This window comes from Amphiura filiformis, chromosome 12 (genome assembly GCF_039555335.1).
Source record: "Amphiura filiformis chromosome 12, Afil_fr2py, whole genome shotgun sequence".
NCBI lineage: Eukaryota > Metazoa > Echinodermata > Ophiuroidea > Amphilepidida > Amphiuridae > Amphiura > Amphiura filiformis.
The window spans coordinates 54,065,062-54,080,069 of NC_092639.1; the positions used below are offsets into that span (position 1 = coordinate 54,065,062).

General features: G+C 37.2%; 1 protein-coding gene across 1 annotated transcript in view; it reads right to left on the reverse strand.

Annotated features, from left to right (window-relative positions):
* The window catches only part of LOC140166910 (glutathione peroxidase-like), a 33,885-nt gene extending 19,694 nt beyond the window's left edge, over positions 1-14,191 (reverse strand). Inside the window, exons 1-2 of the mRNA XM_072190395.1 lie at positions 14,119-14,191; positions 1,304-1,539 (exon numbers count right to left, since the gene is read on the reverse strand). Of these exons, the coding sequence (XP_072046496.1) occupies positions 1,304-1,539; positions 14,119-14,191 (309 nt within the window). The remainder of the gene's footprint in view (positions 1-1,303; positions 1,540-14,118) is intronic.
* Between the last annotated feature and the right edge of the window lie 817 nt (positions 14,192-15,008).

A 15,008-nucleotide genomic window follows, 5' to 3' on the forward strand; every position in this document is an offset into this window, starting at 1 on the left:
TAAATTAATTCCGTCGACAACAAATGAAACACTTCCCTGAAACCAGTTGAAGCAAAACATTAATCAATGTTTTTTTAGGAGTAATTTTCCAAACCACAATAGCTCTAAGCCATTGTGTGTGTCCAAGGCCATACTATTTTTTAGTATACGCGGTACAGCAAAATTGCTGTTCATTTTACCGATTATAATCCCATGTTAATCCAGATGACAAAATGTTAATTTAAAGTCTCATTGCAACTGAATTTTAATTTTTACTTTTCGGACTTGGCTTTGAGTAATGGTGACACATACCATGTTTACAGTAAAAATGAAAATTATATTCCAGACACCGTCAAAATGTCAAACTTTTAATTTTTTTGTATTGTTTTTAAATAATTAACTGCAGTTCATTTATTCAACCTCATAACAGGATCATACTTTAAAGATTTATGATGAATGAACAGACGTTCATTAAATATTGAAAAAAACCCAAAATTACTCATGCCTAATTTGCATAATAATATCATAAATACATAATTAGCTGTAATTACCTAATTTGCATAATTAATTACTTTTTGTGTATTTTTTGTCATCAATTGAAAGAACTTTGTATACATATGTGTGCAAAAAAACCGCACCTTTATATCATGTACGGTTTTCTATTGGCATCAATTTTGCATATTAATAAGCTGAACTTAGTCATTTTTTTTTTTTAATTTGTCTGCAGATTGGCCGAAATGGCTAAAATAGTATATTTGATTAATTTATTATAATTATTCAATGATGGATTTTTTAATTTTGTTTTCTGTAACGAAGTCAGGAAAGATAGGCATTTAACATGTGCTATTTAAATTAACGCTGTTTTTCCAAACAAGCGTCCAAATAAACCTTCAAAATCTCGAAATGTGCCAATTTTGTCATTACAGCCATTTGTGGCAGGATTTCATTCCATCTACGAGCATCTTTAAATTGACATTACATCACAATGCATTGACCGATTTCAATTCTGTTTTTTGATTTTTGATGCTTTAATAAAGCTTAATAATGTAGGAACATTAAATAACGCGTTTCTGCTGCGATTATTTTTGAGGTGATATACCTATTATTATCCTCATGTTTGAAAAAGAGCAATGAATGAATGAATGAATGAATGAATGAATGAATGAATGAATGAATGAATGAATGAATGAATGAATGAATGAATGAATGAGTGAATGAATGAATGAATGAATGAATGAATGAATGAATGAATGAATGAATGAATGAAAGGAATTAATTAAAAACAAATGCTTTGTTATATGATTCGTCCCATATCTAAACTAACCTTCAGAAACGTATACAAAGGATGTTCGTTTTGTCCATTGACTTCATCCTTAGCAGTCATAATGAAATTTGGTTCGTATCCATTCCCAGGACGAACATACTTCAAACTGTTGAGTAATTCTTCGTCTTTAGCGGGTTCCTGTAGAAGAAACTGGTGACAAGGCATTGCCAGTACCTCAAAACTCCCATCATAATCTTTACGTAGTGCATTCAGTTGTAAATATTGCGAGGAATAACCTCAGAAACTAGCCACATTGACTACTAACACGGCTTTACCATCTAACTCAGACAGTTTAAGCTGGGTGCCATTTAACCTTTGGACGATGAAGTCGTGAAAGCTTCCTTCACCAGCATTACAGGGAGATTCTAGATATTGACCAAAAGATGGTAGGAATAAGTAAGTGAGGGCCAGGAGGGGGAAAAGTATCCGCCAACCCGGCCGCTCCATATTGTACATTTTTACTGTGCTCGGCACTGATAACAAGTTAAGCGTTGACTTCCCTTGCTAACAGATGAATGCAGTACAGTTAAGTGTGTCACTTCGTTATATATATGCATAATGCGCTGTTATCAGGTATTATATCACTCATACATAAATTCTAGACAGTTCATTGGTTGATTACCATTTGCCATTTTTACTATCACCCTCTCCGTGTGATAGTCTTTATTATATACCTCATATATAGATTCCTGTCATCTGATTGGTTGAAAGTGCAGTCATTGAATTAACTATGCCCGCAAAATGAACTTTGGACCGGTCCATGGAAATGAACTATGGACCGGTCACGTGCGTCACGATCAAACTGCACGTTTTTCCCAGCGTAAAATGATATTACGCACGCGTTAATGTTTTCACGCGCTATAATTACGCAGAAATCGCAGATTGTAATCTGTGTGCCGTTCGCATTGAAACTATTAATTTCTCTTCCCAAAATCGATGCTATTTTAACCAAACAGATGACAAGAATCTTAAGATTTGCCATAAAACAAATATTGACTGCTTTTTATTCGGGGCATGGTTAAAATTATAGGCCCGCAGTGATCTCAAAACCATGACTATGCCCCTCGGCTACGCCTCGGGGCATAGTCATGGTTTTGAGATCACGCCGAGGGGCATAGTCATGGTTTTGAGATCACCGCGGGCCTATAATTTTAACCATGCCCCTCATAGCATGCTTTGTATACCATCATGTGCTCTGGCGTAGTGCGCCTGCGCCAAGCCGTGCGCTGACTCTTGGACTCGCCGATTTAGTTATGGGGTGGTCCCCAAAATGTGAAATATATCACGGCAAAACATGGTGTTATGTTGATGAAAAAATGTATTTCCTACCTTAAATAGTATTTTAGTAATAGAATTTAAGCATGAGTGATATAAAACAAATATTAACTGTCTTAAATTCGTGTAATGGTCGAAATATAATCACTCGGTGAAAGATGTATTGTTCCATTCCACTCGCCGTTCCGGCTTGTGGAATGGAACAATTCATCTTTCACCTCGTGATTATATTTCGACCATCACACTCATAGACAGTTAATATTTGTATACTGAACATAGAAACCGTGTGGCGTAACTCACATTATACGGTGTACTGAGAGCTCAGAGCTGAGCTTAAGGGGGTAATACACCCCTGGCCAATTTTGTGCCTATTTTTGCATTTTTCTCAAAAATTATAGGACATTGGTGACAAGTAAGATATGTATATTATAAGGGCAAGGACTACAATTACTGCACTGAAAATTCAGCAACTCAAGGCAAGTAGTTATTGATTTATTGATCAAATATTGGTTTTCCCTCATTTTTGACTGTAACTCCAGAACTGTTGTCTGTGCTGAAATAAAATTTCCAATGCAGTGGTTGTAGTCCTTGCCCCTATAATATACATATCTCACTTGTCACCAATGCGCTATCATTTTTGAGAAAAATGCAAAAATAGGCACAAAATTGGGCAGGGGTGTAGTACCCCCTTAAAGGGTTGAATTTAGCACAGGCCCTAGTTGATTGTTTTTATATTTCTTCGATGTTTTATTTCATTGTTGCATAGCGCTTTGTTCAGATTAATGTAAAGGTGCTTTTTAAATATGCTATGCTATGTTATGTTATGTTATGTTATGTTATGTTATGTTATGTTATGTTATGTTATGCTATGTTATATACCTCATATATAGATTCCTGTCATCTGATTGGTTGAAAGTGCAGTCATTGAATTAACTATGGCCGCAAAATGAACTATGGACCGGTCCATGGAAATGAACTATGGACCGGTCACGTGCGTCACGATCAAACTGCGCGTTTTCCCAGCGTAAAATGATATTACGCACGCGTTAATGTTTTCACGCGCTATAATTACGCAGAAATCGCAGATTGTAATATGTGTGCCGTTCGCATTGAAACTATTAATTTCTCTTCCCAAAATCGATGCTTTTAACCAAACAGATGTCAAGAATCTTAAGATTTGGTATATAAAACAAATATTGACTGCTTTTTATTCGGGGCATGGTTAAAATTATAGGCCGCAGTGATCTCAAAACCATGACTATACCCTCGGCTACGCCTCGGGGCATAGTCATGGGTTTGAGATCACCTTGGGCCTATAATTTTAACCATGCCCCTCATAGCAGTCAATATTTGTATGCTATGCTATGCTATGCTATGCTATGCTATGCTATGCTATGCTATGCTATGCTATGCTATGCTATGCTATGCTATGCTATGCTATGCTATGCTATGCTATGCTATGCTATGCTATGCTATGCTATGCTATGCTATGCTAGCAAACTCCACGAATCATCAACTGCAACAAACTATCTTCTGAAGGTAGCAAACTAACAAATTCATCAATTGCAACTAGACCCTCCCTCGGGTCCGTGGAGAACGACTGGTAATGTAGATTACATAGCATTAAAAAATCGGCGTGAGGAGCGGTCACTGAAATTTAGCGTTCAATATAGGAGGTGTGATTAGTGTAGTGGCATCAATTTGTGTAGAAAGAGGAATTGGTTTTGGGCGCTGTGAATTGGTTTTGGGCGCTGTGTATTTAGAATCGGGGGGGGGGGGGGGAAGGACTATGGCATATTTTGATAGGCTATTATGTTATTATGTATGCCTATCGTTCCATTATCCAGGCCGGACCGAACCGAGACTGTGGGACAGTCTAATTGCAACAAGCTCAATAATCTTTCAAAGAAACCAAACGACTGAGTCAACAAAGCGACTATCTTCTGAAGATAGCAAACTACCCGAGTCAGTCAACAAAGAATATCTTTTTTAAGATAGCAAACTACGCGAGTCCGTCAACAAAGAGTATAGCAAGCTACGCCATCAATCAACAAAGAGTATTTTCTGAAGATAGTAAACTGCACGAGTCAGTCAACAAAGAGTATCTTCTGAAGATAGTAAACTACGCGAGTCCGTCAACAAAGAGTATTTTCTGAAGATAGCAAGCTACACGAGTCAGGCAACAAAGAGTATCGTCTGAAGATAACAAAATACACGAGTCAGTCAACAAAGAGTATCTTCTGAAGATAGCAAACTACACGAGTCAGTCAACAAAGAGTATCTTCTGAAGATAGCAAACTACACGAGTCAGCCAACAAAGAGTATCTTCTGAAGATAACAAAATACACGAGTCAGTCAACAAATAGTAGGCCTATCTTCTGAAGATAGCAAACTACACGAGTCAGTCAACAAAGCTATTATCTTCTGAAGACAGCAAAATACACGAGTCAGTCAACAAAGAGCATCTTCTGAAAATAGCAAACTACACGAGTCAGTCAACAAAGAGTATCTTCTGAAGACAGCAAACTACACGAGTCAGTCAACAAAGCTATTATCTTCTGAAGATAGCAAAATACACGAGTCAGTCAACAAAGAGCATCTTCTGAAGATAGCAAAATACACGAGTCAGTCAACAAAGAGTATCTTCTGAAGACAGCAAACTACACGAGTCAGGCAACAAAGCTATTGTCTTCTGAAGATAGCAAAATACACGAGTCAGTCAACAAAGCTGTTGTCTTCTGAAGATAGCAAAATACACGAATCAGTCAACAAAGAGTATCTTCTGAAGATAGCAAAATACACGTGTCAGTCAACAAAGAGTATCTTCTGAAGATAGCAAAATACACGAGTCAGTCAACAAAGCTATTGTTTTCTGAAGATAGCAAAATACACGAGTCAGTCAACAAAGCTGTTGTCTTCTGAAGATAGCAAAATACACAAATCAGTCAACAAAGAGTATCTTCTGAAGATAGCAAACTACACGAGTCAGTCAACAAAGCTATTATCTTCTGAAGATAGCAAAATACACGAGTCAGTCAACAAAGAGCATCTTCTGAAGATAGCAAAATACACGAGTCAGTCAACAAAGCTATTGTTTTCTGAAGATAGCAAAATACATTAGTCAGGCAACAAAGCTATTTTGCTATCTTCTGAAGATAGCAAAATACACGAGTCAGTCAACAAATAGTATCTTCTGAAGACAGCAAACTACACGAGTCAGTCAACAAAGAGCATCTTCTGATGATAACAAAATACACGAGTCAGTCAACAAAGAGTATCGTCTGAAGATAACAAAATACACGAGTCAGTCAACAAATAGTATCTTCTGAAGACAGCAAACTACACGAGTCAGTCAACAAAGAGCATCTTCTGATGATAACAAAATACACGAGTCAGTCAACAAAGAGTATCTTCTGAAGATAACAAAATACACGAGTCAGTCAACAAATAGTATCTTCTGAAGACAGCAAAATACACGAGTCAGTCAACAAAGAGCATCTTCTGATGATAACAAAATACACGAGTCAGTCAACAAAGAGTATCGTCTGAAGATAACAAAATACACGAGCCAGTCAACAAATAGTATCTTCTGAAGACAGCAAAATACACGAGTCAGTCAACAAAGAGCATCTTCTGATGATAACAAAATACACGAGTCAGTCAACAAAGAGTATCTTCTGAAGATAGCAAAATACACGAGTCAAGCATTTTGCTATCTTCTGAAGATAGCAAAATAGACGAGTCAGTCAACAAATAGTATCTTCTGAAGATAGCAAAATACACGAGTCAGTCAACAAAGAGTATCTTCTGAAGATAACAAAATACACGAGTCAGTCAACAAAGAGTATCTTCTGAAGACAGCAAACTACACGAGTCAGGCAACAAAGCTATTGTCTTCTGAAGATAGCAAAATACACGAGTCAGTCAACAAAGCTGTTGTCTTCTGAAGATAGCAAAATACACGAATCAGTCAACAAAGAGTATCTTCTGAAGATAGCAAGCTACACGAGTCAGTCAACAAAGAGTATCTTCTGAAGATAGCAAAATACACGAGTCAGTCAACAAAGAGTATCTTCTGAAGATAGCAAAATACACGTGTCAGTCAACAAAGAGTATCTTCTGAAGATAGCAAAATACACGAGTCAGTCAACAAAGCTATTGTTTTCTGAAGATAGCAAAATACACGAGTCAGTCAACAAAGCTGTTGTCTTCTGAAGATAGCAAAATACACGAATCAGTCAACAAAGAGTATCTTCTGAAGATAGCAAACTACACGAGTCAGTCAACAAAGCTATTATCTTCTGAAGATAGCAAAATACACGAGTCAGTCAACAAAGAGCATCTTCTGAAGACAGCAAACTACACGAGTCAGGCAACAAAGAGTATCTTCTGAAGATAGCAAGCTACACGAGTCAGTCAACAAAGAGCATCTTCTGATGATAACAAAATACACAAGTCAGTCAATAAAGAATATCTTCTGAAGATAGCAAAATACATGAGTCAGGCAACAAAGCTATTTTGCTATCTTCTGAAGATAGCAAAATACACGAGTCAGCCAACAAAGAGTATCTTCTGAAGATAGCAAAATACACGAGTCAGTCAACAAAGAGTATCTTCTGAAGATAGCAAACTACACGAGTCAGCCAACAAAGAGTATCGTCTGAAGATAACAAAATACACGAGTCAGTCAACAAATAGTATCTTCTGAAGACAGCAAACTACACGAGTCAGTCAACAAAGAGCATCTTCTGATGATAACAAAATACACGAGTCAGTCAACAAAGAGTATCTTCTGAAGATAACAAAATACACGAGTCAGTCAACAAATAGTATCTTCTGAAGACAGCAAAATACACGAGTCAGTCAACAAAGAGCATCTTCTGATGATAACAAAATACACGAGTCAGTCAACAAAGAGTATCGTCTGAAGATAACAAAATACACGAGTCAGTCAACAAATAGTATCTTCTGAAGACAGCAAAATACACGAGTCAGTCAAAAAAGAGCATCTTCTGATGATAACAAAATACACGAGTCAGTCAACAAAGAGTATCTTCTGAAGATAGCAAAATACACGAGTCAGGCAACAAAGCTATTTTGCTATCTTCTGAAGATAGCAAAATAGACGAGTCAGTCAACAAATAGTATCTTCTGAAGATAGCAAAATACACGAGTCAGTCAACAAAGAGTATCTTCTGAAGATAACAAAATACACGAGTCAGCCAACAGAGAGTATCTTCTGAAGATAGCAAAATACACGAGTCAGTCAACAAAGAGTATCTTCTGAAGATAGCAAACTACACGAGTCAGCCAACAAAGAGTATCGTCTGAAGATAACAAAATACACGAGTCAGTCAACAAATAGTATCTTCTGAAGATAGCAAACTACACGAGTCAGTCAACAAAGCTATTATCTTCTGAAGATAGCAAAATACACGAGTCAGTCAACAAAGAGCATCTTCTGAAGATAGCAAAATACACGAGTCAGTCAACAAAGAGTATCTTCTGAAGACAGCAAACTACACGAGTCAGTCAACAAAGAGCATCTTCTGAAGATAGCAAAATACACGAGTCAGTCAACAAAGAGTATCTTCTGAAGATAGCAAAAATACACGAGTCAGTCAACAAAGAGTATCTTCTGAAGACAGCAAACTACACGAGTCAGGCAACAAAGCTATTGTCTTCTGAAGATAGCAAAATACACGAGTCAGTCAACAAAGCTGTTGTCTTCTGAAGATAGCAAAATACACGAATCAGTCAACAAAGAGTATCTTCTGAAGATAGCAAAATACACGTGTCAGTCAACAAAGAGTATCTTCTGAAGATAGCAAAATACACGAGTCAGTCAACAAAGAGTATCTTCTGAAGATAGCAAAAATACACGAGTCAGTCAACAAAGAGTTTCTTCTGAAGATAACAAAATACACGAGTCAGTCAACAAATAGTATCTTCTGAAGATAGCAAACTACACGAGTCAGTCAACAAAGCTATTATCTTCTGAAGATAGCAAAATACACGAGTCAGTCAACAAAGAGCATCTTCTGAAGATAGCAAAATACACGAGTCAGTCAACAAAGAGTATCTTCTGAAGACAGCAAACTACACGAGTCAGGCAACAAAGCTATTGTCTTCTGAAGATAGCAAAATACACGAGTCAGTCAACAAAGAGCATCTTCTGAAGATAGCAAAATACACGAGTCAGTCAACAAAGAGTATCTTCTGAAGATAGCAAAAATACACGAGTCAGTCAACAAAGAGTATCTTCTGAAGACAGCAAACTACACGAGTCAGGCAACAAAGCTATTGTCTTCTGAAGATAGCAAAATACACGAGTCAATCAACAAAGAGCATCTTCTGAAGATAGCAAAATACACGAGTCAGTCAACAAAGAGTATCTTCTGAAGATAACAAAATACACGAGTCAGTCAACAAAGAGTATCTTCTGAAGACAGCAAACTACACGAGTCAGGCAACAAAGCTATTGTCTTCTGAAGATAGCAAAATACACGAGTCAGTCAACAAAGCTGTTGTCTTCTGAAGATAGCAAAATACACGAATCAGTCAACAAAGAGTATCTTCTGAAGATAGCAAGCTACACGAGTCAGTCAACAAAGAGTATCTTCTGAAGATAGCAAAATACACGAGTCAGTCAACAAAGAGTATCTTCTGAAGATAGCAAAATACACGTGTCAGTCAACAAAGAGTATCTTCTGAAGATAGCAAAATACACGAGTCAGTCAACAAAGCTATTGTTTTCTGAAGATAGCAAAATACACGAGTCAGTCAACAAAGCTGTTGTCTTCTGAAGATAGCAAAATACACGAATCAGTCAACAAAGAGTATCTTCTGAAGATAGCAAACTACACGAGTCAGTCAACAAAGCTATTATCTTCTGAAGATAGCAAAATACACGAGTCAGTCAACAAAGAGCATCTTCTGAAGATAGCAAAATACACGAGTCAGTCAACAAAGAGTATCTTCTGAAGACAGCAAACTACACGAGTCAGGCAACAAAGAGTATCTTCTGAAGATAGCAAGCTACACGAGTCAGTCAACAAAGAGCATCTTCTGATGATAACAAAATACACAAGTCAGTCAATAAAGAATATCTTCTGAAGATAGCAAAATACATGAGTCAGGCAACAAAGCTATTTTGCTATCTTCTGAAGATGGCAAAATACACGAGTCAGTCAACAAATAGTATCTTCTGAAGATAGCAAAATACACGAGTCAGTCAACAAAGAGTATCTTCTGAAGATAGCAAAATACACGAGTCAGCCAACAAAGAGTATCTTCTGAAGATAGCAAAATACACGAGTCAGTCAACAAAGAGTATCTTCTGAAGATAGCAAACTACACGAGTCAGCCAACAAAGAGTATCGTCTGAAGATAACAAAATACACGAGTCAGTCAACAAATAGTATCTTCTGAAGACAGCAAACTACACGAGTCAGTCAACAAAGAGCATCTTCTGATGATAACAAAATACACGAGTCAGTCAACAAAGAGTATCTTCTGAAGATAACAAAATACACGAGTCAGTCAACAAATAGTATCTTCTGAAGACAGCAAAATACACGAGTCAGTCAACAAAGAGCATCTTCTGATGATAACAAAATACACGAGTCAGTCAACAAAGAGTATCGTCTGAAGATAACAAAATACACGAGTCAGTCAACAAATAGTATCTTCTGAAGACAGCAAAATACACGAGTCAGTCAACAAAGAGCATCTTCTGATGATAACAAAATACACGAGTCAGTCAACAAAGAGTATCTTCTGAAGATAGCAAAATACACGAGTCAGGCAACAAAGCTATTTTGCTATCTTCTGAAGATAGCAAAATAGACGAGTCAGTCAACAAATAGTATCTTCTGAAGATAGCAAAATACACGAGTCAGTCAACAAAGAGTATCTTCTGAAGATAACAAAATACACGAGTCAGCCAACAAAGAGTATCTTCTGAAGATAGCAAAATACACGAGTCAGTCAACAAAGAGTATCTTCTGAAGATAGCAAACTACACGAGTCAGCCAACAAAGAGTATCGTCTGAAGATAACAAAATACACGAGTCAGTCAACAAATAGTATCTTCTGAAGATAGCAAACTACACGAGTCAGTCAACAAAGCTATTATCTTCTGAAGATAGCAAAATACACGAGTCAGTCAACAAAGAGCATCTTCTGAAGATAGCAAAATACACGAGTCAGTCAACAAAGAGTATCTTCTGAAGACAGCAAACTACACGAGTCAGTCAACAAAGAGCATCTTCTGAAGATAGCAAAATACACGAGTCAGTCAACAAAGAGTATCTTCTGAAGATAGCAAAAATACACGAGTCAGTCAACAAAGAGTATCTTCTGAAGACAGCAAACTACACGAGTCAGGCAACAAAGCTATTGTCTTCTGAAGATAGCAAAATACACGAGTCAGTCAACAAAGCTGTTGTCTTCTGAAGATAGCAAAATACACGAATCAGTCAACAAAGAGTATCTTCTGAAGATAGCAAAATACACGTGTCAGTCAACAAAGAGTATCTTCTGAAGATAGCAAAATACACGAGTCAGTCAACAAAGAGTATCTTCTGAAGATAGCAAAAATACACGAGTCAGTCAACAAAGAGTTTCTTCTGAAGATAACAAAATACACGAGTCAGTCAACAAATAGTATCTTCTGAAGATAGCAAACTACACGAGTCAGTCAACAAAGCTATTATCTTCTGAAGATAGCAAAATACACGAGTCAGTCAACAAAGAGCATCTTCTGAAGATAGCAAAATACACGAGTCAGTCAACAAAGAGTATCTTCTGAAGACAGCAAACTACACGAGTCAGGCAACAAAGCTATTGTCTTCTGAAGATAGCAAAATACACGAGTCAGTCAACAAAGAGCATCTTCTGAAGATAGCAAAATACACGAGTCAGTCAACAAAGAGTATCTTCTGAAGATAGCAAAAATACACGAGTCAGTCAACAAAGAGTAGGCCTATCTTCTGAAGACAGCAAACTACACGAGTCAGGCAACAAAGCTATTGTCTTCTGAAGATAGCAAAATACACGAGTCAATCAACAAAGAGCATCTTCTGAAGATAGCAAAATACACGAGTCAGTCAACAAAGAGTATCTTCTGAAGACAGCAAACTACACGAGTCAGGCAACAAAGCTATTGTCTTCTGAAGATAGCAAAATACACGAGTCAGTCAACAAAGAGCATCTTCTGAAGATAGCAAAATACACGAGTCAGTCAACAAAGAGTATCTTCTGAAGATAGCAAAAATACACGAGTCAGTCAACAAAGAGTATCTTCTGAAGACAGCAAACTACACGAGTCAGGCAACAAAGCTATTGTCTTCTGAAGATAAAAGGAAGGTTGCCCATCTTGTGCGCGAGTGTTCTAGACTTTCGGCTTTGATTTAGTGGTATATTGATCGGGTACATATTGCCATTTTTCCATCGGACATTCGTTTTTGCACAAATTGGTGGTAACTAAGAGAATAACATAAAAAACTGTCGTGTTGCTATGCAAAATCGATCGCAGTGGCATTGTGGGTAATAAGGACAGTGTGAACCGCGTAATAATATTTCCATTAAAAAACCATACGCAGAGCAACATTGCCCCGTTTTCTGCCAACTGCGAGGTGGCCAAGAAATGATTCAGGCTATCTAGATACACAACAGCGCATAATTTAATAATGATCTTACGAGCTTTTCGTCCCTACGCAGAGCTACGCGCCCCATTTCCCGCCACTGCATCAAGGTTGGCAGCCAAGAAATTAAGGCTACGACGCGTGAATCAGGTCTTTGCGTCATCACTAAGGTATTACGTAGGAAACAGTGGTCTGGTAGTCTAGAGACCCAAGGTGCAGACAGTCAGTGTACAATTTCATTATTTATTCTAGGCCTATGAATCGTCCGGAGATTGAGGAATATATACGGGAAATGCATTGCAATTTATTTGGTTGAAAACGGTCAACAAATAGGCCCTATGGTTAAAACCATAGACATACCACTTTCGTTTGTCTGGGGTTAAAACCGGGATTTTTTTTCTCGGGCTTTTTTATTTTTTTTTCAAAACACCAAAAAAATTAGGTCTTTTTGGGAAAAAATTCATATCTTCAATATGAAAGGTCAACATTTTCAATTGATCGTCGGCTTTTCCTCCCAGCTACATACACTTTAAGAATATATCATTAGATTTTTAAAATTTACTTCGAGGACTGTTATATATCAAAAATGTGAAAAATATCAAATTTTAATAATTTGTCATAAAATTTGTATTATATCGTGAATTTCAAAAAAGAAAATTATTTGATATCAGAAAGACATTCTTCGTATTCAGAATGCAATTCGATATGTCTGATGTGCTCTCATGTCCAACAAAAAATACTGTCGAAACGCTCAAAACGCTCATTCCAGATCCTTTAAAACTGAGTACCACTTGGAGAACCAGAAATTCTCATATGGTTTATCTGGACCAGTTTTGCATGGGGAACACAAATAATGTTGGGTAAAAAGCCCGTAACCCGAGAACTTTTCCGCGAGTGCGCTTTTTTCAAAATGGCCGCCAAAATCCAATATTATATGTTTAAATTAGTCACTTAAGGGCATATTTAACCATATTTTGGATTTTTATTGATAGCAATAATGTACTACTAAGTCAGGTTATTAATATGAAGGTGACAGGAGGTCACAGCTGAGGGCGCTTTTTTCAAAATGGCCGCCAAAATCAATGAAAAACATATAAATGGTTAAATTAGCCACTTTAGGGGCATATTTAACCAGATTTTGGCTTTTTATTGATAACAATAATGTACTACTAAGTCAGGTTATTAATATGAAGGTAACAGGAGTTCACAGCTGAGGGCGCTTTTTTTCAAAATGGCCGCCAAAATCAATGAAAAACATATATAAGGTTAAATTAGCCTCTTTAGGGGCATATTTAACCTGATTTTTGATTTTTATTGATGGCAATAATGTACTACTAAGTCAGGTTATTAATATGAAGGTAACAGTAGGTCACAGCTGTGGGCGCTTTTTTTTTCAAAATGGCCGCCAAAATCAATGAAAAGCATATAGGCTAGATTGTTAAATTAGTCACTTAAGTGGTATACTTCATCAGATTTTGGATGTTCTAATTGATAGCGGTAAAGCCTTACTAGGTCAGATTATTAATACGGAGGTAATATGATGTCACAGGCGAGGGTGCTTTTTTCAAAATGGCCGACAAAATTGAATTGGAAAGTATGATATCGACAAAAAGCGTCATAAATTGTTCCTTAAGTTGAAAAAAAGTAATAGTTGTCTTTGACTTTTTGAACTATAATGAAGTACTTCAGGGTGGTAAATGTAGATTCTGATTTAAAATGGCTGCAATGATGACTACCAGAATTGCCTTTATGTATTAAAGAAGACCCCAAAAAGGCAACTTGTGCACTAGAATGCCGCAAAAGTGTTGCTTACAGTGTTATAAATGATTTCACTGATGCATTTCTCTTTGTTTTAATCCTCAAGATCACTCAAATCGCTATTATCTGAAAAACCTTCATAGTCTTTCTCTACCAATAGTTCTTGGACGTCCTCAGGCATTACCGTTTCAACCCACTTAGATTCCATGTTTTCGTTCCGCCCATTGTCAACAATGTTTCCACTAGTACTTGTCAATGCAAAATTTTGAAACATATGATCTTCATCCATGGCGTTGTCTTTTTTTAAAGAACAGTTCTTGTTAACACCTACGTTTTCATAGAAACAAAAGCACACATTCTCTATAATAATTTGGGTCATTTTTGTTTAAATTTGCATTATATCCGCAAATGGCAAGATATAAGTAAAAATCGTGTTGTTATTGCCCTTTAAAAAAAATATCATACCAGAATTTTTTTATTTGAACACCTTTTGGAACACCTGATGCCTCTTGATGCCAGGGTTACATTACTCGTTGACTGCCGATAAACGTCCCAATAAATCGGACTTAGTCACCGGTCAGTTCTCATGATAGATTTCCATGGCTAACGATGGTTAACTATGAAAACATGTTAAAGGACATCAAGAAAATTTTCTAAGTTATTTATTTTGAGCTCTTTCGAGTATCGACGAGTAATGGATATATTCTGTAGATTTAGGTTTTGTCTGTGACTGCTAATGTGAGGCCGTCGTAGGTCGTACGGGGCTCAAACTCGGTGGGTGGGTGTAGCTCTGTCCTGGCAAGAAGAAGTTTATGTTCGTTAAGTCATCCGTCCCCGGCCCCCCCTCCCAGGGGTCATTTGAGGTCAAATGACTAAAGACTGTCATATGGGCATGAAACTAGGTCGTACGAGGCTCAAACTCGGTGGGTGGGTGTAGTTCTGTCCTGGCAAGAAGAAGTTTATGTTCGTTAAGTCATCCGACCCCGGGGCCCCCTCCCAGGGGTCATTTGAGGTCAAATGACTAA